At 33.6% G+C, this 26,178-nt stretch overlaps 1 protein-coding gene across 1 annotated transcript; it reads left to right on the top strand.

The window, feature by feature from the left end:
- Nucleotides 1-651: 651 nt before the first annotated feature.
- LOC127736735 (thioredoxin-related transmembrane protein 2-B-like) lies at nucleotides 652-24,626 on the top strand (the record flags this gene model as incomplete). The annotated part of the gene is given in 4 exon segments (XM_052247317.1): nucleotides 652-887; nucleotides 5,013-5,073; nucleotides 5,859-5,972; nucleotides 24,550-24,626. Coding segments are annotated over 4 exon segments (402 nt in total), but the record flags the coding sequence as incomplete, so codon positions are not given.
- Between the last annotated feature and the right edge of the window lie 1,552 nt (nucleotides 24,627-26,178).

Genomic DNA, 26,178 nt, shown 5'->3' with positions numbered 1-26,178 from the left:
GTAATGAAAAACTTATCACTTCCAAAGATATAAATAAATAAAATGGTATTGAAGATAAATTGAATAAATTAATATATAAAGTAATATGAAATTTAAATACTTTTATAGTGAATTGAATAAAGCAACCTTGTATTCTAGCATGTTTAGATCAAATTAAACATAAAATAACTGAGCCGTTATCACACACAATATATATATATGTCTAATTTCTTTCACTCTTTTCACAAAAAGAATCTTACGATTAAAATTCAGTAGCGGATCCAGCAATTTTTAAAAGCGGGGGGTCCCAACCCAGGATAAAGGGGGGTTCCACTATATGTCCCCATTCAAATGCATTGATCGTCCAAAAAAAAGGGGGTTCCGTACTATACTATACAAATCCTTGATTTGACCAGAGACATATAAATGTGTATATATGTCTCTGATTTGACAAAATGATTAAAACAACTATTAAGGAAAGCATAGTACTTATGCTCTTCTTCAAATAAATAAGTTCTTATTAAGAAGTTCTTATTATTATTATTATTATTATTATTATTATTATTATTATTATTATTATTATTATTATTATTATTATTTACGGAGATTTATTCGTGTCCAGAATAGATACAGTTAAAACTTAGTCAAGGACAAGTCGTTTCATTCCCCAACCTTTATGCTATCTTTGACCTTGCCGGTGGCTAATAAAAAATAAATATAGACACATTACAGTGGACGCTAACAGCAAACCGTGCAAGATGGACACGCTACATTCTGCATATTTATCAGCGAAGCCAATTTTAGTGCCACATTATATCACAAACATTATATTAAGCATTTCTTATATATTACTTAAGACTCTTCCTCCTGTATGCGAATTGCTATTTGACGATTGCAATTTAGATTTGGTAAGTTAGTAACCGAATCAATATGGATTTTTTTTTAATTTTAAGCACGAATACTACAATGCCTGCGACTCTACTCTTAAATGAGTAAAGAGCTTTAGGAAACAACATGATTAGTCAAGGAAAAAACATTTGACAAAGCAGAGGCAATTTCAGGAGTTCTACAGGGTACACCTTCATGATCTTGGGACACATCCTTTTCCTGGTCAGCAGCAGTATTAGGAGTTCTACAGCACAGCCACAGACACTTGTTTCTATCAATGGAAAGGTCCATTATCGATGATATATATATATGGATAGTCTACCTTCCCATGGATAGAAACAAGTGCCCATGTTCTACAGGGTGCAGTCCTTGGGACACATCCTTCTTCTTGTCTGTATAAACTGTCTCAACAAAACTGTAAAATCCATCGTTAAACCCTGGTCTGTTTGCTGATGATTACCTGTTTTAAAATAAGTCCTGTTGATATAGGTTTCCATTTGACAAAAATCTATGTAGTGTTTGTATAAGTAGAACAGATCACAGGTTTTAGAATAGAATATTTCATTTATCCAAATTACAGTGCCCATCAACATGATCAACAGCATAATATATCAGATAAAATGATTGAAATTATTGAGTCAACATTATAATATGATATCATGAATATATCTGTAAGACTCTGAACTACAACGGTACTCCGAATCTTGATCGTCACGCTGAAGTGCAATGGTTTGACACTGACTGCGTTTTTGATCATGCTTAAGTGCCATGGTGACATTGTGAAGCTATCTTGCTGAATAGCTATGCCAAAATGTGTTGGTGGTTTCGCTGAAGTGCAACGTATTATATTAACTATGTTTTAAATGGTTTTTTACATGTATGTTCACATGACAAAGTAGAAGTCATTTTTTTTTAGAATCAGTTTTTTTATGTTTTTAAGTTATTCATCGAGAGTATGCAGAAAAAAAAGGGATAGCAAAAGTGATATAACACGGTTATTTTTAGAAGATATAAAAACCAATACATGTATACTTTGTAACGTCATCTAATGAAGTTCATGATATTGTTAAAAGTTTTTAAAAAGTGTATATCTAGGATCGATTATTTAAAAAAAAACCTTCAAATAAATAAGATGTACACAAAATACATAAAAATAAATGAAATAATAACTAAAATGTTGTTAATGTCAAGGAGACAATATGGTACATGTATATCTGTAAAATTTAAACAAAATTAAAAGATCGAAAAAAGAGAATATATTGCATGACAATTTTGACAAATATGGTCGTAAATTAAATATATAGAGAAAAATACATGGCAAAATCCGTATCACATGCCATATCATCCTGAGATACCAATATCAGCCTGAGGACCTTTAGGCCCGAGGGATGGTATTGGTCGAGGGTGCTACGGCATGTGATACGGATTTTGCCATGTTTTATACGCTTTATCATATATTTAAACAGTAGAGTATATAGGAACTGCTTACTGATCTAAAGCACCTGGGTTATCTTCAGATTTATTTTTGCCTTGCTTTATCATATATAGGAACTGCTTAATTATTCATCCTAAGCAACTGGATTACCTCACAATTTGCGTCCTGTTGTCCATAGAAAGTTTTGTTTATTGTAGTTTTTTGTTGTTTGTTTGTTTGTGTTTTGTTTTTGTATGGTATTTCATTGAGTTCTTTTTAACCTCCTTTTGTAATGTTAATTCTGAATAAAACCTGTTAAAAAAAATATAGTAACAATAAACATGATAAACCATCAAATAACAAGTGTACTGTAATAAAGTTAACAAGAGACTACTTTGAGACTGGTTAGTAAAATGTGCACTTTTGAAATATGAAAATTTAAAGTTTAATCCTCTTGCTGGCGGTAGTTTTTTATGGTTGCATTTCATGTGCCAGAAAATATGAAAGCTTGAGGTCTGTGACGTCACATGTGAAACAATGACATTATTCAATAAATGACGTCACGCCCTAATGACCGTTTCATTTGGGACCCATTAAAGAAAAATGTTTCACTATTTAATCTTCAGGATTTTACTTGCGAGATACAGAAAGGATGAGAAGCTTGCATAAATTAAAACATGGACTTCATGTAGATTTAGTCATAAATGAGAAATCCGAGTAGGGGTGTGATAAAGGGTAGACATATGATGAACATGATGAATGGTGTGATAATGGGTGCGCATCAAAGTTGAGGGATACGGATTAAACAGCAGGCTACTAGTAAATATATGATAAATAACAATTATAGCCTATGTTTCAGGTCAATACAGGATATATCAACCCAAAGAAGTATATCATTGTATCAACCTCAAACAAAGGCTAATTCTTAAATTGTATAATAGATGTAACTATAATATGAGCAGGGTACTTACAGGTGATATTCAAACAATATACTATCATCAAATAATTCTTGTTTGTATATATATGGTAAACAGGCTTATTACAGGATGATATTCCTATAACAATTATTATATTTCAACCATATATACATTTATAAATCATAGCTTTCTAAACGCCATAAATATTTTAATAATAATAATGGTTGCAATTTTATACACCAATAAACGATTTCTCTCATAATAATTTCACATCTAAAGATTTTAAACTTCCCATCATTAGTTATACAGACCATCACACATCAGGGAAATATAGATTCCATAACTGCAACAAGTGTGTTACAATATTTCTCCAATCGAGACAGTTTAATTTTAGTATTTAAAGCGAGAGGCTTGCCAAGCTTTTTAAATAATTAAAATTTAACTGTTGCGAGTGGAGAAATATTGTAATACAGGAGTTATAGTGGTGGAATCTGTTTCTCTAATGATTTTTATCCGTCCTTTTCAAACATTTGCAGAAAGTTGTGTTCTTTATATCTGACGTCATCAGGCATGGTCGCCTTTTTTCATGACGTCACAATAGGAAATTCAGAAGAAATCAAGAAATTTAAACGTCATAATTAAATTTCGACAAATCATTTGCTGAGAACAGATATTTCACTAGTGATGAGAAATATTTTTCTCACACCACTCAGGAAATGTGAAAATAGCACAAAAATTAGAGAAAGGACCATCACACTTCAGCGAAGACCATCACACTTCAGCATGACCATTGCACTTCAGCATCCTCATTGCACCTCTGAGTCCTATATATATCCCCATAAGCCTCAGTCAAAATACAAAGTTGTCTGCATTAAAGCTTATGGCTGATGTCTCTTCTCTTTTGGATCTTCCAGGCAAGACAGCCTAAATCAACTAGAGAAATTTGAAAAAAACCTTGGGAGATTGCATGGACAATTTTCTAATTCGTGCACCTTTGTACATTTCCTATGTCATATTGCTTATGTTATTACATTACTGTAAGAACCGAATGTTCAATGACATCGTTTACGCCGATTGACCTTGGGTCTCATTCATATAAAACAACATGAGATTGGTCTAATTCACCAACACTGAACAGTAATGTATCGCCATCCACTTATGCAAGAAATGAAACCCAAACAGCCCTACTATAATCTGCACAGTTGGTATCTTCTGCCTCTCTTATGTTCAGTAATCTTTATATATTTATGAACTGTTCTTGTTGGAAGCCTCCATGTTGAAGTCAGTACTTTGACCTATAATTGTTTACTTTTTGCACATTGTGACTTGGATGGAGAACTTGGATGGAGAGTTGTCTCATTGGCACTCATACCACATCTTTTTATTTCAATTTCAATCCTGGTATCTATGATGAGTTTACTTACAACCACTGGGTCGATGCCACGGCTGGTGGAGTCTTTATTCCCCGTGGGTATCACAATCCCAGTAGTCAGCACTTCTGTGTTGACATGAATTATCATTGATATGGTTATAATTATAAATTAACTGTTTACAAAACTTTGAATTTTTGAAACACTAAGGCTTTCCCACCTCAGGAATAGGTTACCTTAGCTGTATTTGGCAAAATTTTTAGGAATTTTTGGTCCTCAATGCTCTTCAACTTTGTACTTTATTTGGCCTTTTTAACTTTTTATGATTCGAGTGTCACTGATGAGTCCTATGTAGACGAAACGCGTGTCTGGCGCAAATACAAAATTTCAATCCTGGTATCTATGATGAGTTAATTCTATTGAATACTGTTTTGTGTTTTTCAGAAAGAATGGGAGATGTTGACATTCCTAGGTTGTATTATTGTAATGAAAAACAGAAAACAAGGTAAATACATGGAGTCAGTGACCCAACAACACCAGTAGACAATTGTCTTTCAGATGTGTCAATGAATAGCTCCAGACAATTTGGGAGTAAATTTAAGAGACACTTGATTCAAAATAATAATGCTTAGAAAGTTATAATGTACATACATCAGGGAGGTATATTTTGAAGTTGAAATTAAAGTTTCAGAAAAACAATAAGCCAAATTGATTAATAAAATTAAATGAAATAATATGCTAATTTGTTGATCTGTTGATACTATGATACACCTCTTCATTATAAATAATTATTCTATTTGTTAGTTAATACAGGCATGACTGGCTTGAATGTATATCATCTTTGTATATCAATCAAGTAGTAATTTTTCTCCATTGAATTACTTTACATTTTTCATGTCAAGGCCTTTTATAGGTTGCTATGCTGTTTGGGTTCTGCTCATTGTTGAAGGCCATACATTGAACTATATTTTCTAATGTCTACGTCATTTAGTCTCTGGTAGAGAGTTTTCTCTTTGGCAATCATACTGCATCAATTAAAACACCAAAATAATTTGCATCAATATTGTAAAATTCTACATCTTTTAGCAATAGAAGAGAAATTTTATAGAAAGATTATGGAAATGAAGATAACAAAATAATTATTGAAAGTGTGGTCAGAAAAAAGGTCAGACTAGCTACAAAACTGGGTGAAACACAACATGCATGATGCTTTGATTTATTTCAGTGGCAGTCCCTTTGTAGCTATAAATCTTGAGAACAATAACTATTTGACTGTATTATTTATTTCAGCTGCAGCAAGACAGTACATCAGCACTGTGTGCTTATTTGCTAAAGTATTAGCTGGTTATATGTTCTTCAAGACTAACTCGGCCTATGGTATCATATTTGCAGTTTTTTGTTTAGGTAAGGCAACTTCAAATATGTTTTTGTTGGGGGGGGGGGGGGGGGGGGGGAGTGGGGGAGTGAGTGGTTAATCAATCCAATATGTGACAGTATGGTGATGTCATGTACTCCAAGAAGCGACTTTAGGAAATATGATTCTAAATACAAAAATATACATGTGTTATATTTGTGTTTTGCTTATTGTTGAAGGTCATACAGTGACCTATAGTTGCATTCACTAATGGCCTTGGGTCTGTGGTGAATAGATGTGTCATTTGCAAGAAACCCTATCACATCTATAATGTTTTAGAGATGGAAAAGTCCAATGATTTTAAAGACTTGCATATTCAGAATAATTCCAAATAAAAGGGCACTTTAAATGTAATTTGTGCAAAAACAGCTACTTTCTGTTAGTTACACAAGGTCACTTTTCAAGGGTAAATGTTTTACAACCTTATGCAAAAGACTCTACTGTTTTATCAAGTATCAGTAAGAATTTATAGCTAAGGTGAAAATCCAGGACATTGATTGACCTTTGACTGTGACCTCATTTTCAAGGTCGGACTCACACACAGAGGTCATGAATTTAAATCAAAAGACCTTAGCTAGCTATAGGTCTCTACTTTGTATGGTTTATGAGTGATATCACTATGCAGTTTATTTCAAATATTAAAAGGGAGAAAACTCACATAACTTGTTGCCGTACCATTTAAACCTGAATGTATTGAAAAACAACATATTGCAATTAATAATTTGGAGAAAAAAAAAGAATTTAACAATATCTTTTACAGTTTCTTAGGAATAGCAATAACAAGCAAAAGTCGAATTTTACAACATGACTCTGACCTGTGACCCTAAACTCATTTTCTTTTTGTTGGACCAAGAACCTAAAAGTAAAAAGACCCTAGGACTCTATAACTTATGGTCTAAGCAGTGCCAACATTTATTATGAACTCAATTATTTCCTGCATTTTGAGGGGCAGAATGTTTATTTTTCATCTTGTCTTGGCCAATTTATATATTTTCATTTTAAGGATAGGAGAGTCATTTCAAATTTCAACCTGGCATAGAATGCGTTGGGAAAATCACACACTGTAAGAAGGTTCCAAAGTAACATGCCCAGTTAAGACTAAGAAGAATTTACAGTAGGGAACAAAAATAGTAACTTTTGTCGTAAATTTTTGTATAGAGTTTCCAGTGTGAAACTAAAAATTCAACTGAAAAAAAGGACAACTATTGCTGTTCATATTATATATTTATTTAAAGTCAAATTTTATGCAGTATAGTTAAAAGATAATTTGTTATCATTAAGGAAACTGTAAGTGATACAAATTACATGTGGAGCAGGATCTTCTTACCCTTCTGGAGCACCTGAGATCACCCCTGGGTTTTGATGGGGTTTTTGTTACTTTTTAATTTTTAGTTTTCTATGTTGTGTTTTGTGTACTGTTGTTTTTCTTTTGGTTTGTAAAGTTTAATCAGTCAGGTGTTTATATCTTAAACTATTCGTTCCAATAAATACTTGGATTCAAGCTGTCCATAAACAATACGGCTATACCAAAAATCTATAACAATCTATGTATGTTATGTACAACGAATTGAAAGATACACACTGACTTTTTGTCGATATAATGTAACAATGAACAATAATATAAACAAGTATTATACAATCTAACATCCTGTCCTCTGGATGGGAGTGGGAGTCTGTTGCTTTCAGACAGTGCTAGCTGTTACAGTCTATCCTCTTGAGTTGGACAGTCACTACCAGACAGTGTGGACTTTTGCAGTGTGTCCTCTGAGTGGGAGTCTGTCTCTTTCAGACAGGATGAGCTGGTACAGTCTGTCCTTTGATTTGGACATTCTGTCACTACCAGACAGTGTGGGCTTTTGCAGTGTGTCCTTCGAGTGGGAGTCTGTCTCTTTCAGACAAGATGAGCTGGTACACTCTGTCCTTTGATTTGGACATTCTATCACTACCAGACAGTGTGGGCAGTCTGTCTTCCAAGTAGCACAGTCTGTTGCTTTCAGACAGTGTGAGTTGGTACAGTCTGTTTGAGTGCACCTGGTTTAGTCTGTCACTACAAAACAGTGTGGGCTTTTGCAGTGTGTCCTCCAAGTGGGACAGTTTGTTACTATCAATTCTGCCTAAAGCAATCCAACCTGTACATTTACTTTGTACCCGATACAAAGTGTCCTTAATAAATATTATTGCTTGTACACAACTAATATTTATACCAAGTATCTCTGTTTGTTTACTGGTCTTCTTTGATATAAGAAGGGGCCTTGGTGGCTGAGTGGTCTAAATATTTGAACTACTGTACCATTAGCCAGTCAACACTGAGGTTGTGAGTACGAATCCCACATGGGGCAGGTGCACTCAACTCCAATCTTAATTGACTAGGAATGGCAGTTTTTCTACCCAAGGTCCATGGTTCTCTCCAGGCACTCCGGCTTCTTCCACCAATAAAAACTGACCACCATGAAATAGCACAATAGTGTTTAATGTGGCGTTAAACACCAATCAATCTATATAAGAACATTTACCGAATGGTAATCCTTACCTGCTTATATATTCCAGAGCTAATACAATATTTCATGAATGAGAGTGTTCCCAAAATGTCCCCCTTAATAAACATAACACAACCACCCCTATAATCTTAGACCCAACCACTGACTTTCCTGCCAAACATCTAAATCTACATAACGCTTTTTCAGGTGTGAAGCATGTATTGCTACTAGAAGATTTGTCTTATTAGAAACAATAACGACCAATTAACATTACAGGTCTATTTCTTTTTTTACCTTGGCATTGTCAGTTTATTTTCAACTTATGAATTTGAATGTCCCTTTGTTATCTTTCACCTCTATTCTTTCTAATTGAATTTAGATGATAAACTGATTGCCTAGTTTAACCTTAATTATCCCATTATTTTCTATGCTCAATTTAAAAATGTTTATAGTAGTCAGTGGCCTAATTAAAGGATAGAAAGATAAGTTGTGGAACACTAACTAGAAGCCAAGAGGAAGTGATATAAGACCGATGTTTTGTGTTGTTTAGGTAGCTAATAAATGGTAAAAAATGTTCAGAGGAGAACTTGAGCATGTTAAGATGGGAAGTGGAAAGGATATTATTTTATCAGATCTCTCCATTTACACCTTTTTTTACAAAAGGCTATAAAAAGGCATCATTAGTGTCCTGGCTACACTCTTTTTAATTTATTTTCTATTCCAGAAAGTTTATAAACTTTTCATTTCGAAAGATGTTGAGGTCACCTGTTATATGTTAACATGGCCATAGTGATCATATCTAAACTTTGATATTTCACAGTCTCATTTTGGACAAAAATGAATAAGTTAGTGTCTATGTATACCGGGGGTAGGTAATATGCAATAACTACCTGTATGTTTTGACTTTCTGAAAGTGTTCTTGTTTAACACATTGTCAACTGATTTTTTTTTTGATTTTTGGTGTTTTAACGCCACTTTTAAGCACCGCTTTTAGGCTATTTCGTGGCGGCCAGTTTTTATTGGTGGAGGAAGCCGGAGTGCCCAGAGAAAACCACGACCTTCGATAGGAACACTGACAATCCTAGTCAATAAAGATTGGAGTCGAGTGCACCCGCACGAGCGGGGTTCGAACTCACAACCTCAGTGTTGACTGGCTAGTGATTACAGTAGTAACTACTTAGACCACTCGGCCACAGAGACCCATAATGTCAACTGAAGAATGAGTTGTAAATTATACATTTAAACTAGTAATTCTAAATCCTTAATGTATCAATACACCTTTTAAGTACTATGTTTAATTGTTTTATTATTGTATGTAAATTGATGCAGATATAAAAGTATATGCCTGTTTAGGCTTACCCAACCGACCCTAAGTCATTTTATTCCCATAGTATAGTGATAAACTGAACTTGTGTGTCAAAAGGGAAGTTAGAGTTGCCAATAGAATAAATCAATTGCTTGATACATCTAAATGTTCTCAATCTTCAATATGACAGCTGTTTTTGGAAACTCGCGACTCATGTGATGAAATAAAAACTCTGTTGCCATTTTTTTCGAATCAATAACCAAAGGAAATAATCCAATCATTAAAAATACAGGTAAACTCTGCCCATGGACAACTTGGACCAAAACAAGATGTAGCGCACTACTCAAAGTCATGTCGCAAAAAATAAAATGAAAAAATAAATAAAATGTAAATACCAAACTGCCTACCCTATTTTTAGCTCACCTAGCCTAAAAGGCCAAGTGAGCTTTTCTCATCACTTGGCGTCTGTCTTCCGTCGTCCATCGTCCTCGTCTTCCTCCTCATTAACTTTTACAAAAATCTTCTTCTCTGAAACTACTGGCCCAAATTTAACCAAATTTTGCCATAATCATCATTGGGGTAACTTATTTAAAATATGTGTCCGATGACCCGGCCTGCCAACCAAGATGGCTGTCATGGCTAAAAAAAGAACAAAGGGGTAAAATGCAAATTTTGTCTATTATCTTGAAAACCGTTATAAATAGAGAAAATCTGACAGGGGGAAAAATGTTCAGAATGATGAGCTCTACCAATTGTCCATATATATACATCAAAACTATCAGGCATCTACTTATAGGAGTTATTTCCCTAAAATGACAAATTTTACCATTTTTGTTCAATTTTGCCTGTTATACTGAAAACTATGATAGATAGAGAGAAACTTCAAATTGCAAAAATTATCAGCATGACAAGTTCTACAAATAAGTCTGCAGGGTTGAAATTGTCAGCCGACTTTAGAGTTATAGCCCTTTGATGACGATTTTTACAAATTTTTTGCGTTTTTGCCTTATATCTTAAAAATTATAATAGATAGATAGAAACTTAAATAAGCAAAAATGATCAGCAAGACAAGATCTATAATTAAGACAATACGGAGGAAATCGTTCAACGACTCCTTATTGGAATTATTGCCCTTTGATGACGATTTTTACAATTTTTTTTGCGTTTTGCCTTATATGTTAAAAATTATATTAGATAAATAGACACTTAAATCACAAAAATGATCAACAAGGCAAGTTCAACTAACAAGTCCAATTTTGCCAATATAGTTAGTAGACTGTCACTCTTTGTAGGAGTGATTGCCCTTAAATTTGGATTTTTTTTGTACCTTTTGTGATTTGAGCAAAAAGTAAAGAATAAAAAGGGACACTAAACAGACTAAATGATAAGCAATACAAGATTTTTGTCATGAATTCTGTTCTTGTCTACAATGTCATGAATGTTGGAGAGTGTCCTTTGTTGAATATGCACATAGACCAAGGTGAGCAACACCGGCTCTTTAGAGCCTCTAGTTTTGATAATATAACCTTAAACAGACATATATATATATTTGGCCTCATGCTGAATAGAATTAAATCATAGACATGATCAATAGAGATCTGGCGAAATATTATTTTGAATAGATAAATTTTTTATGTTCCAAGTTTTGGATTTTTTAAAAAAAGGAATCTTTTGACTTAAATATCAGAAAAATTTTGTAACAAAAATTTTATAATATTTCCACTTATTCAGTATATATTTTGGGTAATACTGACAAACAAATGTCTAAGTTAATTTGTATAACAATTGACATATATCCTGGTTTCCTGTTTTCGGAAACTTTATGATAAATACTTCAAAGTACTTATATCTGGTCATGAGATATTTATTGTCTGTTTCCTTATACAATCATATTTGTGATGTTTCAAATAGATTATATTTGGCAAATATTCAGGTTTCCTGTTTTCAGAGATTTTATGATAAAAATATTAGTTTTAGCCTCAAAATACTAATTTCTGGTCATGAAATATTGTCAATTTCCTGATACAATCATATTTGTGATGTTTCAAATCGTGTTACATTTAATAAAAAATTTTGCTCAATTCATGACATGAATATCAAAATTTTTCAGTTTTCATTGAATTTTATTAAAAAAAACGATGATTTTAACCCACAGTCTAACACCCATGGCAAAATTTACATTTTATTCTTATCTTCATGAGGTAATTATATCTATCAGTAAGAGGGTGCTGTTGGTTTCAAATGTCACAGTATAAAACCATTATCTGTCAGTTATAATTATCTTTGCACTGCTGGAGAAGTCAAATATTTTACACGTGTGTATGAGATAAATCCAAGTACAACACACAAGCAAATCAATTATTTTATTGGACAGATGATATGCAATTTAATATATATATTATTGTAAAATGATAAAAAAAAGAACTCATTTGATATAAAATGCAAAAAGACATGTTTACTTTTGGAAAATGTTACAAAAAAAGATGAATGAAAATACAGAGAGTACTTTTTTTGCTATAAAAAATGAAAACTTAAGTCACAACTGTGGAATTAAAAAAATATATACAACTATAAAACATGAATAAACAATTCAAAATGAATGAGAGCAATTGCAATCATATATATCAAAATATAAAAAAAACAAGATAATCATTACTTAAAATAGCTGAACACTGAATGTTTGAAGTTTAAATGTTTTTTCTTCCCTTAACTGTACCAGAAGCCATAATAGTACAAAATTATTATAATAGTATAGACAGTGACTTAAAAATTAATCATGTTTAAAGTATGAGATACAAACAGTGATCTCTGTTTATCGAACAGAGCATGAATACATTGTTAAAACTCAATTCAAGGAATGTCATTTTTCTTTGGTGTAGAGGCCACTGGCTTTTGCTTTCTTCGTCGTCCTTTCTGGGGAGTCTCTGTGGACTTCCGTTTTCCTAGCGCTATTGGATCAGTTGGTACAGTAAACGTGTTCTCAGATGTTTTCCAGATTGTTTCAATATTTAAAATTTTTGATTCCTCACCTAGGTCGAATTCTATTTCACCTGCCTGTGTTTTTTTCAGACAACCTTTAGATATGAAATCAGGCAAATCCTTGTTGTGGTAGCCGGCAGTTAAATAATAGTCAATTAAACATTGAACATTTGTAGCAAGTTTTAGAAGTGCAGAAGCAGGTGGCATCCAAAGCTGTGGATTTTTTAATTTCCCTTCTTTTTTACTGGATGGATACTTCATGGTTATCTTCCGAACTTCTTCAAACGAGAGCTGTTCTGTTTTTTCCTTCTTTGAACAGTACAGTGTTTTTACAAAATCAACATATATGGCATTATCAAATTTCACTGTTGGTGCACTGCCAATTATTTCCACATTAATGAGAGATTTTCTGAATTTTTCCTGAAGAAATACATCTAGGGTCTTTGAATGTGTAATATTATGAAATTTGGGCAAAAAATCATTTCCACCAAGGCTTAATGCAATAGCTACTTTTGCTGCAACATATTTTTCTTTCCAAGCTTTTTCAAGGATTTCTATAATTTTGGTTATATTATAGATGTCCATCAATGATCCTGCTTTTTGAAGAACAACATACACATCATTCTTGAATGTGCCATCCTGAGATCGAGGCCAGAGAAAGGATAAAGTGAACAAATGAATTACTACTGCGTCAATGTCACCAGATGTGACAATACTTGCACACCCATCTCCTTGTTCTAATTTATCAGCAAACTCAAGCAGCCAATCTAACTGAGCCATTTCTGCCTCCCCTTTTCTTTGTTTGATGTTTACCATTTTTGTTTTTGATTTTAATCCCTCTTTTTTTCCTAGAAGACATTTGACCGGTGTTGTATATCCATCTTCTTTGTAAAATTCACTGTCAATTATTAAAGTCAGGTCCATGTATAAATGTAATTCATCTATTCTACGAGCCAAGTATGTACTAATAAATGATTTGCCTTCTGCAGTTGAAACCAGTGATGCTTTATCAAATCTATTGGCAGATATCATTTCATCCACTGTTTTTAAATGAGATATGCCAACATTAGCAGAAGATGTTCTCTGTGCCCTAGTTGCTGCTTTGAAGTCATCGGGGGTAAAATGATATTTTTCCTCGCATATTACCATCCTTGAAATGTTTGGCATCTGGTTAATAGTTTTCTGAATTACATAGTTCTTTACAAAATCCAGATAGTCATCCCCACTAAATACTTTTGCCTTAAACTTGACTCCAGCGAATTCCACTGTTGCTAGTTTAACCTCTGATCGCATGGAATCGGGTAAAACATTTTCTGCAATTTTAATAATACCATTGTCCTGTATTTCTTCTTGCAAATGTCCATCCAACATGCATAGTGACTTTGCCGTTAGCTGTATTATGGCTTTCTGTATACCGGTTGACTTGAGAACTTTTGGTTTGGAACAGTCTGGTTTCAAAATTGCTTGACATGCATTCATTTCTGAACTTATGCAGTCAATTTTCTTAGTCTCTCTCTTAACGGCTGTCCTCCGCTTTTGTTCAATTCGTTCTTTCTCTGATTTTGCAGTCTGCGTGTTAGCAGAAGATATTCTCTTGATTGTGACACCTTTTGAACTTTTAACTTTTTGTAGTAATTGCTTAGGACCAGTTAGATCTTGCATGGATGGAGTGTCATTTTTACTACATTGAAACAGTCCACTTGTACAAAGGTACTTTTGTATTAAATATTTCCCCACATCTACAGTATGCCTATCAAGTATTGAAATAGGAAGCTGACTTTTAGGGTTAGAATAAACATTGTAAGGTATGTCATCTTGTTTAATTGAAAGTCCATCTTGTCTAAGAATAAGGGTAGCAATTCGTGTTATATATGTTACATCTGTTTTGTTTAGTGATATACCAAGGATCTTTCTTTCATCAACCTTTTGGTCATCTTGTCCAGCATCTGACATGACGAGACTCCTTTTACTGCAATTAGATGCTTGATTTAAAGTATCTATTAGAGACATTCTTGGTAAAATTGATGACATCGTTGAACCAGAGCGGAAGCTTTTAATGACATCTTTATGATCCATTTCCCGCTGGGCATCCAAAGCAATATTTACAATGCTACCCTTATGAGGAGTGGTAAAGAGCGAACATTTCATATTCTGGTAAAATGGTCCTGACACAAAATGATTGTACAATAAATTAACACAGTAGGCAGCGTAAGATGATGCTCCATTCAAAAAAGCTAGAGGTAGAGAATTTTTAACTGCTGAAAGCAAGAGACAATACCCGTCTTCACCTCCTAGTCGTTCAGCTAAAGCTATAGCAGCAATTTCATCAAAATGATCCATCATCTCTTTGTGAAGACAAAATGTTGCATTTCCTTTACATCCTGCTTCAATAAATGCATCATAACCACTTTCAAACTCAGTTTCTGGCATTCTTCCACTTGCAAGCAGTTTACATATTCTTTTACTTTCATCACTATCTAATGTTTGTAAATATCTACACATAAAGGCAATATGAAATGCTAGTGACAACCTCTTAATGTACCGTGTTGCTTGTTCTATATGGTCATCAGAAATTAGTTTTTTCCATTCTTTATAATCATCATCTCTCATATATTTTAGTATATGAAGAATGCCAGCTTTACTGTATGCACTACATACAGTGTTTATTTTTGATTTCCGTAAGTGGAGTAATGGAAACTCAGGCAAAAATACTTTGTATTTCTTGTTTTGAGCAATAAGCTTGAGCAATATATTGCCAATCTTATTATCAGGTCCAAATAATATCTTATTGAACCGTACACAGCTTTCATCAGAGTGCTCAGATTTTATCAGTATATCATCCAAAACTTTGCGGATGTTAACAAGATCGTCATCCCGTCCTGTAGCAGGTGGGGGGTGGCGGGTTAACAATGAAGGAGGTTTGTACTGTATGAATCCAAGATCTTCTAACAGGGATGTTTGTGCTGCTTCATTAGTTTCATCTGATGTAAGCTGTGTAGTCTGAATTATATCTGTGTTGTCACTTGAAGACTGAAGCTCATCATCCTGAGTTTCATTTAAAACATGAAAGCAATCCAGGTCGTTCTCATCGTTAAATCCTTGAATATCATGTATTTGTAGCAAATCCACTTCATCAAGTAGGTTGTCCAACAATGATCCATCCTAATAAAAAAATATTATTTGTAAATATTTGATCAACTTGTGTTGAATCTGCATACTCGTCAAATAGCAAAGGCAACTCAAACAATCACATTTTGGTTCTGTTCTTTATGCTTAGTTTATGTTATTGAAAGCAGTGTTTAGAAGATTCATGTTTTTTCTTTCATTCTTGTTTTTTTTTTTGGCTATCAGCTCCATCTCGTTTAATGAATTATTGCTTTGGTTTCATTTGTGTTTTTGTATTATTGAATTGATTTAAATTTATTTGAAAAGTTATGGAACATCAAAAGTATGAACCATTTATATTGACACAGTGTATGCTTTAAACATGACCTTACTAACATATACTTTAATCGTTCTAATCGTTCTAATCATTTACTGTGCTTTATTTTGTAATTCATTTGATTGTATAGCTCAAATTTTGGGCACCATGATTGGTTAATAAAATTATCATATCATAACTATATAAACATATACCTCTGAGTCCTGATCATCATCCAAGTCTCTGTCATCTATGCTGTCTATATCTGAAATTTCTGGTAAACTTTCTTCATCTGTTGCGTATGTTTCATCGTTCCCACTTACACTGTTTCCATCACATTTGTCTACACTCATTTCTTCACTGTCATCTTCATTGTTTAAGGAATCGCCAAACTGTTCAGGATTCAAAGCAAGAGGTGGTTCATAATCAATAGTATCATCAAGATCGGTTTCTTCCATTGGATTGTGTGATTTCAAGTTTAAAGAAGCAAATGATGCTTCCAAAGGCTCAACATCCGGCCCCATGGACATTTGATCATCCAGGTCTGGAGCTTCTCCTGAAATTACATGAAAGGAATCTTAAGTTTTTATTATTCCCTTTGTATTTTAATTCAAATTGGTAATGTATCAAAAACTATTTTGATACTTTATGTCTTATTCTAAATCACTGTGTTTTATACAATTATTAAGCTCATAATCAAAAGCTTTGTTCCAAAACCAGAGGTGAAAGTCTCAGAGGGGGAAAAGATATAAAATGTAGCTAAATCTTTCTAACGCAGAGTACTGTAGGGTAAAATAAAATGTTATGATAAAAGTTCATAACTACACAGTTTGAGAATTATCAAAAGAATTTGAATATAGAATTGGCAATTTCATTATATTGTTTAATCTAAATATGTATTGTCTTACCATTAATAATAGACAGCCACAATATGTCAAATCCCCATGATAATAGTTTCTTAAAACTGTTTGCCATCTTAACTTCATTTGCAGACAAGTTGGTTAGTTCCTTCTGAAAATCTTCTTTGGTAAGTTTTCTCTCTTTTTTACAATTGCAGTCATCTTGTCCTTCACAATCTGCTTCATGCCAAGAAGCAACTGTCAAAGAATCTTTAGGTATTCCCTTCAGGGTAATTGGTAGGGTACAAAGTTGTAAAGCACGACTTTCACCTGGAGATGGATCAGCTCTAAACTTTAGTCTTACTAAATTGTCCATAAACAATATTAGATGGCAGTCTTTAAGATTAATGTTCTTCTTGCACAATCCAGCCTCAGTGTAATATTCAAGATCATACTTTCGCAAATATGTGTTATAATAACACTGATCTTCGTTAGCCATTTCTTTAAGTCTCCTCTCCGACTCATTCAAGCTTAATGTAGCACCTGAGCTTTGAGTAACTGAGAAAACAGTTGAGACAGATTGGAAATTAAGTGCAAGCTCTTGAGAATTTAAGTCTTGTAAAACACCAGTATAGAGTCTGTTCGAAAGATTCAAGAGAATATCATAAGCAGTATACAGTCTGGTAAACTTATTTTTTAGAAGAACTTCAAGATTTCCAGTTTTCTTAACACTATTGATATTGATGAACTTCTCCAATATGATTTGTTCAATGAGAGGTACATCAAGTGTCCATTCTTGAAGAACATGAAATGATTGCCATGACAAAGGCTTATGGATACTTAAAGTATAACATGAAGAACAATTTCCTACGTTATTTCCATCAAGTTGGATTTCGATATCGGAAATGTTCGAGTTTGTCCAGTGATATAAAATGTCATCATTTCGTTTCATGGTCAGCAAATCTTCTCTGAATCTGTAACGGTATGGTCTTCCTAAAGAGTCGTTGTATGGCAAAAATGTATCTTGTTTGAGAAACAAAATTTCTGCACAAGTGAGTTCATGACGATTAGCAAGGAAATTAGTTATGGCTTCTGAAATGTTATTAACATCTTCTAAAATATTCTGCTGCAATTCTACATATAAATGTACAGACTTTGTATGTTGACAGGATTTAAGACATTCATGACAGAGGACAGAATTTATTCCACAGTCACAGAATTCTTCCAAAATTTGTGTCTCAATGACTTTTGGTAAATGCTTTTTCCCTACGTGTATGGTGATATCCTCATTCCCTATAGCTATATTCTTTCTTTTAGTTCTTTCAGTAATAAGCTGGCGCGACTCTTTTGCAGCTATCTGTGCCACTGTATTGGTAGTTTCTATTTCGTTGATAAATTCCAAACGTTTCTTGATCAAATATTCATACTCATAGTTTACGGGTAAATCTTCTAGGCGTTTGCAAAAATGAAATTCAAAGTAGCAAATTTTTGTCCACTCCACATTAGAAAAACCAGTTTTATATTGGATGTAAAGGCTAGGAATATCAGTTTCATTTATGTCTATATTCTGGAAAATATGATTTTCAATTACAGAACTTCTGAATGCCAAATTGGTAATACGTTTATAGATTTCTTCTACAGTGCAGGGTGCTTGAGTTTTTTCACTGGAAATTTTTTGTTGAATTTCATGAACACATTCATGGCAAATGGCTTGTTGATCATAGTGGTGGAAAATATATCTGAGTACAGATGTGATAGTGATGTAAAGGATACCATCTTTTTCCTTTAAGCTAACTTGATGTGTTTTAAACTCTGAAATAATGTTGCTTCTTTTAACTTTTTTAATTTTATCAGATGGACTGTGATATTGTCGAAGAAAAGATATAAATTCATCTAGTTCAATCCATTGTCCATCCCCAATGTCTGTTCTGAATGGTAAACGTAACAACTTTGGTAAAGCCATCTATCTCTGAAAGAAACAAAATTTCCTCTAGATACTAGCTTTTGATCATAAACAAGCTTCTGTCTAAGTTTGGTACAAATCCAGGATAGTTAAGAAAGCTATTAAAATTTCAAAAAACTTTAACCACAGAGTGAATGTAATGTTAACTGGCAGAAAAACTAAGTCCATTTAAAAGTAAAATACTGAAAAACAGGATTTCTTTTTTACAAAATTTACTTCTGGAAACTATCTTATATCAATAAACAAGCTTCAGTCCAAGTTTGATACAAATCCATGATAGTTTAAGAAAGTTATTAAAATTTTAAAAAGTTTAACCACAGAATGAATATTTGTGGCCGACGCTGACAACGACGATGCTGCTGACGGAATGTAGGATCACTATGTCTCGCTTTTTCGACAAAAGTTGAAGGCTCGACAAAAACGTTAAGCTACTTTCAATCAATGAAAAATTAGGAACATTTTCATGTTTTATAAGATTTATGATTTTTTTTTATTTCCAACAAAGCAAATACAATTTAACTATCTAATTTTAGAAATTGCAATGAAAAGTAGAAAAAAAGTTCTATATATATATATATAGATATGACAAGATGTGGTATGAGTGCCAATGAGACAACTCTCCATCAAAGTCACAATTTGTAAAAGAAAAACCATTGTAGGTCGAAGTACGGTTTTCAACACAGAGCCTTGGCTCACACCAAACAATATAGCAAGCTATAAAGGACCCCAAATATATATATATATGTAACACTCCCAAACGTGTCCATCCCCCAAACGTGTCCGATTCCCCCAAACGTGTCTATTTCGCCCAAACGTGTCCTTGAAATCCCAAATCGCCGAAACGTGTCCGATTTCACATCCCCCAAACGTGTCCGATAATTGTTATTCGCCAAAACGTGTCGTTTTAAACGCCAGAACGTCTCAAAGCTTTTAGCGCTAATATGTCCCAAACGTTTTTATAGCATTAGTTTGTTCAACGCCAGTTGTTTATATTTAGCATAATTGCAAGTTTGATTTGCAACATATACATTAATTCTTGACCGTTGATTGCTTAATGTCCAGTGGCAAATATTCCATGCATATTTAGAGAAAACTTGAAAATTGCAATTAATTAGTTTTGTACGGTTAAATTTATAGTTTACTTAGTGAATTCTTTTGTACTAATATACTCCGCTGATGTCTAACTACATGCATATTAATGATGTTTGAAGAGATATCACGGATTCTTTAATCAGCTCTTCAAAGTGTGTACTGGTATTTAGTTTTATTTTTGTAGTTTTCAATTGTGAAAGAAGTTAACTGATTGTTGCTTGCTTAACGTTTTGTGGCAATTTTTTCATGCATATTTCAGACAATAAATTGATTGACTGTTGGTTGGTTAACGTCCAGTGGCAAATATTTTATGTTGATTCAGGACGAGAACATATTAACACTAGATACAATAAGTAGGTCTATAATAAAGTCACTTTCCATACACAAGGTTTCGGATTTAACATCCTTATTTTGACCGGACATGGCATCGTACTTTTACATCCCGCACAGCCAAACAGACGCCCCACTTTGGCAAGGGTTTTACTGTCTGTTGGAGGAAGACCTAATTGACCATATCTCTATTCTCCAGTTACACTTGGGGGCAGGACAACAGATGAAAGAATAAAAGGAGTATATACGTAAATGAAAGTGTAATTTTCAAATTTGTTGTTTAACAAAATTATATATTTAATATTGGTGGACATGTTATTGTCGAGCCTGCGACTTTTGTCGCAGAAAGCTCGACATAGGGATAGCGATCCGGCGGCGGCGGCGTTAGCTAACTTCTTAAAAGCTTTATATTTTAGAAGATGGAAGACATGGATGCTTCATACTTTGTATATGGATGCCTCATGTTACGAAGTTTCCGTCAGTCACATGTCCAATGTCCTTGACCTCATTTTCATGGTTCAGTGACTACTTGAAAAAAAAGTTCAGATTTTTTGTAATGTTAAATTCTCTCTTATTATAAGTAATAGGATAACTATATTTGGTATGTGCGTACCTTGCAAGGTCCTCATGCCCGTCAGACAGTTTTCACTTGACCTCGACCTCATTTCATGGATCAGTGAACGAGGTTAAGTTTTCGTGGTCAAGTCCATATCTCAGATACTATAAGCAATAGGTCTAGTATATTCGGTGTATGGAAGGACTGTAAGGTGTACATGTCCAACTGGCAGGTGTCATCTGACCTTGACCTCATTTTCATGGTTCAGTGGTTATAGTTAAGTTTTTGTGTTTTGGTCTGTTTTTCTTATACTGTATGCAATAGGTCTACTATATTTGGTGTATGGAATGATTGTAAGGTGTACATGTCTAGCTGGCAGGTGTCATCTGACCTTGACCTCATTTTCATGGTTCAGTGGTCAAAGTTAAGTTTTTGAGTTTTGGTCTTTCTTTCTAATACTGCATGCAATAGGTCAGCTTTATTTGGTGTATGGAATGATTGTAAGGTGTACATGTCTAGCTGGCAGGTGTCATCTTACCTTGACCTCATTTTCATGGTTCAGTGGTCAGAGTTAAGTTTTTGAGTTTTGGTCTTTTTTTCTAATACTATATGCAATAGTTCAACTATATTTGGTGTATGGAAATATTTTATGATCTATATGTCAGTTACGCAGGTTTTATTTGACCTTGACCTCATTTTCAAGGTTCATTGCTCAGTGTTAAGTTTTTGTGTTTTCGTCTGTTTTTCTTAAACTATAAGCAATAGGTCAACTATTTTTGTTGTATGGAAGAATTGTTAGCTGTACATGCCTGCCTAGCATGGTTCATCTGACCTTGACCTCATTTTCATGGTTCATTGGTCAATGTTTAGTTTACTTGGTTAATGTTAAGTTTATGTGACAGTTGTAATAAAGCTTTATATTTAGGACTATCAACATAATATCAATGATTAGTAAAGAAGGCGAGACATTTCAGCGTGTGCACTCTTGTTGTTATTTTAGGCAAACAATCAACTTAATTAAATGGGCATTTAAAAATATGGTCAAGATTGAGCGGTCACAAAAGGGAGACGTTTATGCTTTATATGGACACGTTTGGGGAAATTGACACGCTTGGGCGTTCAAAAAAAAATGGACACAATTGGGCGTTCTAATGAAAAGAGACACGTTTTGGCGCCCTTTAGCACCTAGACATGTTTTCAGTTCAGTGATGTCATATGGACACGTTTGGGGGAATCGGACACGTTTGGGGGGGATGGACACGTTTCTGAGTGTTACATATATATAAGATATACTCATGAGGAAAATGCTTGTGGAGAGGACGCCTCTTTTATTTTGTTTATATTTTATTTTTATATCTATATTACAAGTATTTTATTTACATATATGCTGCCTTCAAAATAAAAAAAATAGTGGAAAATAGGAATAGATGAGCAGCATGTATAAACTACTACTATTGATGTATCACAAAGTCAAGAACAAGTACCCTTTACAAAGTGAAAATATGTTTGGGGAATACTATTATCGAAAAGGGGGAACCATTCCTTTAGTATAAGAATTCATCTTTAAAGTTTTATTTATATTCATTTATTGATTTACATATAATGTCAATAATTATTAATAACTTACAAAATATCTGTATTTCTTTCTTTTCTTCTTCATAACTGGAACTTCATATCAGACTTCATATAAACATTCCGATTCTTTTCTTTGTTTTAAACATTAGAAATCACCATGTGAAAAATATAAACAAACTTAGCAATACATATGTATCATTGACTGTATAGAATTACATAAAGCCTCACCTAATTATAATATGGTTATCAGCAGGAGATTAATAGATGCTGTCAACTGGGCAGTTAAAACAAACAATTTATGTAATTGGAAATAGATAAGAGGAGAGCTAGATTTAAGCCCTATATTGTACCATGGGTGTAAGACTGCCCAGACTCATTAATTTCTCACATTATTGTCTAGGAAGATTTATTGTATAACAAATATGATGACACCCTAGACACAAAAACACTTGAGTAGTTTCTGTTGTAATTTTATTGATGGTTAAGCATTTTCTTCATAGATAACTGAGCTAATTGCTAAGCTGGATTCTAAATAGGATATATTTGAAAGTGATGAAACCATCCATAAACTTCTATTTCACCAGAGTGGCATGATTCTTACTAATATTCTGCTTAACTTTTTGGCTCACCTGGCCCAAAAGTTAACTTTTACAAAAATCTTCTCCTCTGAAACTACTGGGCCAAATAAAACCAAACTTGGCCTAAATCATCCTTAGGGTATCTAGTTTAAAAATTGTATCCGATTACCCCTCCCATCAACCAAGATGGCAGCCATGGCTAAAAATAGAACATGGGAGTAAAATGCAGTTTTTGACTTATATCTACTAAAACTAAAGCATTTAGAGCAAATCTGACATGAGGTAAAATGTTCATCAGGTCAAGATCTATCTGCACTGAAATTTTCAGATGTTTCAGACAACCTGTTGTTGGGTTGCTGGCCCTGAATTGATAATTTTAAGGAAATTTTGCAGTTTTTGGTTATTATCTTGAATATTATAATAGATAGAGATAAACTGTAAACAGCAAAAATGTTCAGCAAAGTAAGCTCTACAAACAAGTTACATGATCAAAATTGTCAATTGACCCCTTCAGGAGTTATTGCCCTTTAAAGTCAATTGATAGCAATTTTTCATAAATTTTTTTGTTATCTTTTATAAAAATCTTCTCCACTCAATCTACTGGGCCAAATAGAATTAAACTTAGCCACAATTTTGAAAAATATATCCCTGTCATCCAACCAACATGGCCACCATGGCTAAAAATAGAACATAGGGGTTTACTATAGAAGTCTTTGGGAAAATTGTAAAAAAACAATTTCAAATGGTCACAACTTGAAAACTTATTTAAATAATGATAAGGGGTCTTCAGTTACTATTGTAAAACCATGATGGGATGTCTTCAGTTACTATTGTAAAACTATGATGGGATGACCTGCTTTAAATTTAACTACTGGGCCGAATTAAACCAAACTTGGCCTCATTCATTACTAGGGTATCTGATACTATTTATTATGATTTAACCTTATTTTACATGATTTCCAAACCCACAGTAGATACAGGTGAGCGACACAGGCTCTTGAGAGCCTCTAGTTAAGTTTTCAAACAAAACTGATAATGCCTGTGAATAGAATTAAGTTCAAACAGAATACAAAGAGGGACTAATTTCAATCTCAGTAATTATTTATGTAAAAATATGACAAAGAAGTCACTTACAAGTTTGTTTGCCATCTTGTTAGTTTCTCTTCAACTTATGAACTATGGATATCCCTTTGATATCTTAACTTTACTCCTGTTGATTATGATTCATTTAGAATAGTAAACATTTTTTATTCGTTAGAATTGAATTAACAAAAGTAAGAGACTGTCTAACGATGGTGCAGGTAACCTTTTTAATACTTTGAATAGAGCATTTGTAAAATGATGATTGGATGTTATGAATACATGAATGGATAAACTGCTTTTTATGATCAAGTCAGAGTGGCTGCCTTACAGCACATACAGTGCTATGATTATTTCTTTTGATATTTCAGTGCAGATGATTTTCTTCCCAGAACCTGTGTACAGAGGACCTGAACAGATAACATACTTCAGAGGACCTCATCTTGAGGTAAAGTTTTGATCCCATAATCATTAGATCTATGAACAGTAAATTTAAAATTTGAAATTAGGGAAACAATTTTGGCTTACTTTGCCCATTGGTCCATGTTAGTTTTTGCCATCATTGGCTTATTTTGCCCACTGGGCCATGTTAGTTTTTGCCATCATTGACTTACTTTGCCCATTGGGCCATGTTAGTTTTTGATATCATTGGCTTACTTTGCACATTGGGCCATGCTAGTTTTTGCCATCGTTGGCTTATTTTGCCTATTGGGCCATGTTAGTTTTTGCCATCATTGGCTTACTTTGCCCATTGGGCCATGCTAGTTTTTGCCATCATTGACTTACTTTGCCCATTGTGCCATGTTAGTTTTTGCCATCATTGGATTACTTTGCCCATTGGGCCATGTTAGTTTTTGCCATCATGGCTTATTTTGCCCATTGGGCCATGTTAGTTTTTGCCATCATTGACTTACTTTGCCCATTGGGCCATGTTAGTTTTTGCCATCATTCGCATTTTTTGCCCATTGGGCCATGTTAGTTTTTGCCATCATTAACTTACTTTGCCCATTGGGCCATGTTAGTTTTTGCCATACTTGTCTGACCTTTTTTTCCTCTGGTACTGGTGTCATATGGTGTTTTGAACTCCATGGTAAATTGACCCAGGGGTCAAAATACCGCTATGGTAAATTGAACCCCCCCCTGTATGAAAAATTGACCCCCATGGTAAATTGAACCCCCCTGTTTTTTTCATTCAGATGATTATTAGAACATTATTCATTATTCTAAAGCTTATCATAGATTAAAATTCATTCATTCAAGAAGGGGAGGTCAATTTTCCATGATTGGTTAAAAGAAATATCTTTGCTTGGTATAAGTGCTCTGAAGTCTTTACCAACAAAATTTCATTCAAAATACTTATTGAAGCATTATAACTAGACCATGTAGCTTGAAGGCTTTAATTATTTGAAATTAAAACATATATATATTTATATATAAACAGGTAATTTTAATTTTCCATGGTAAAAAAGGGGGAGGGGGTCAAATTACCATGGCTCAGTTGAATTCTAAAAGTAAAACTTTCAAAACATCTTTTCCAGCATGTTAAATACATACAAACCACTTATTGGAGTATTATTACTATATACAGGAGTTAGAATTGCTAGAATTTTAGAAATTAAAGGTCTATGGTAGGGGGGTCAAAATACCATGGCAAAGTAAAATTTTCAAAATATCTTTTCCAGCAAGTTCAATACATACAAACTACATATTGGAGTATTATTACTATGTAACAGAGTTAAAATAGCTAGAATTTTTGAAATTGGAGGTGTAAAGGGGGGGGGGGGTCAAAATACCATTGCAGGGTTGTCAAAATACCGTGGCTAAATCATATTTTCAAAACATCTTTTCAAGAAAGTAAAATACATACAAAGTGCTTATTGGAGTATTATAACTATATTCAAGAGTTAGAATTGCTAGATTTTTTGAAATTAAAGGTCTATAGTTGGGGGTTCAATATACCATGGAAGGGGGGGGGGGGGGGGTCAAAATACCATGTCAAA

This window comes from Mytilus californianus, unplaced genomic scaffold, assembly GCF_021869535.1.
Source record: "Mytilus californianus isolate M0D057914Y unplaced genomic scaffold, xbMytCali1.0.p SCAF_36, whole genome shotgun sequence".
NCBI classification, from domain to species: Eukaryota; Metazoa; Mollusca; class Bivalvia; order Mytilida; family Mytilidae; genus Mytilus; species Mytilus californianus.
The sequence above is the reverse complement of the archived record's forward strand: the minus strand, read 5'-3'. Positions and strand labels throughout refer to the sequence as shown.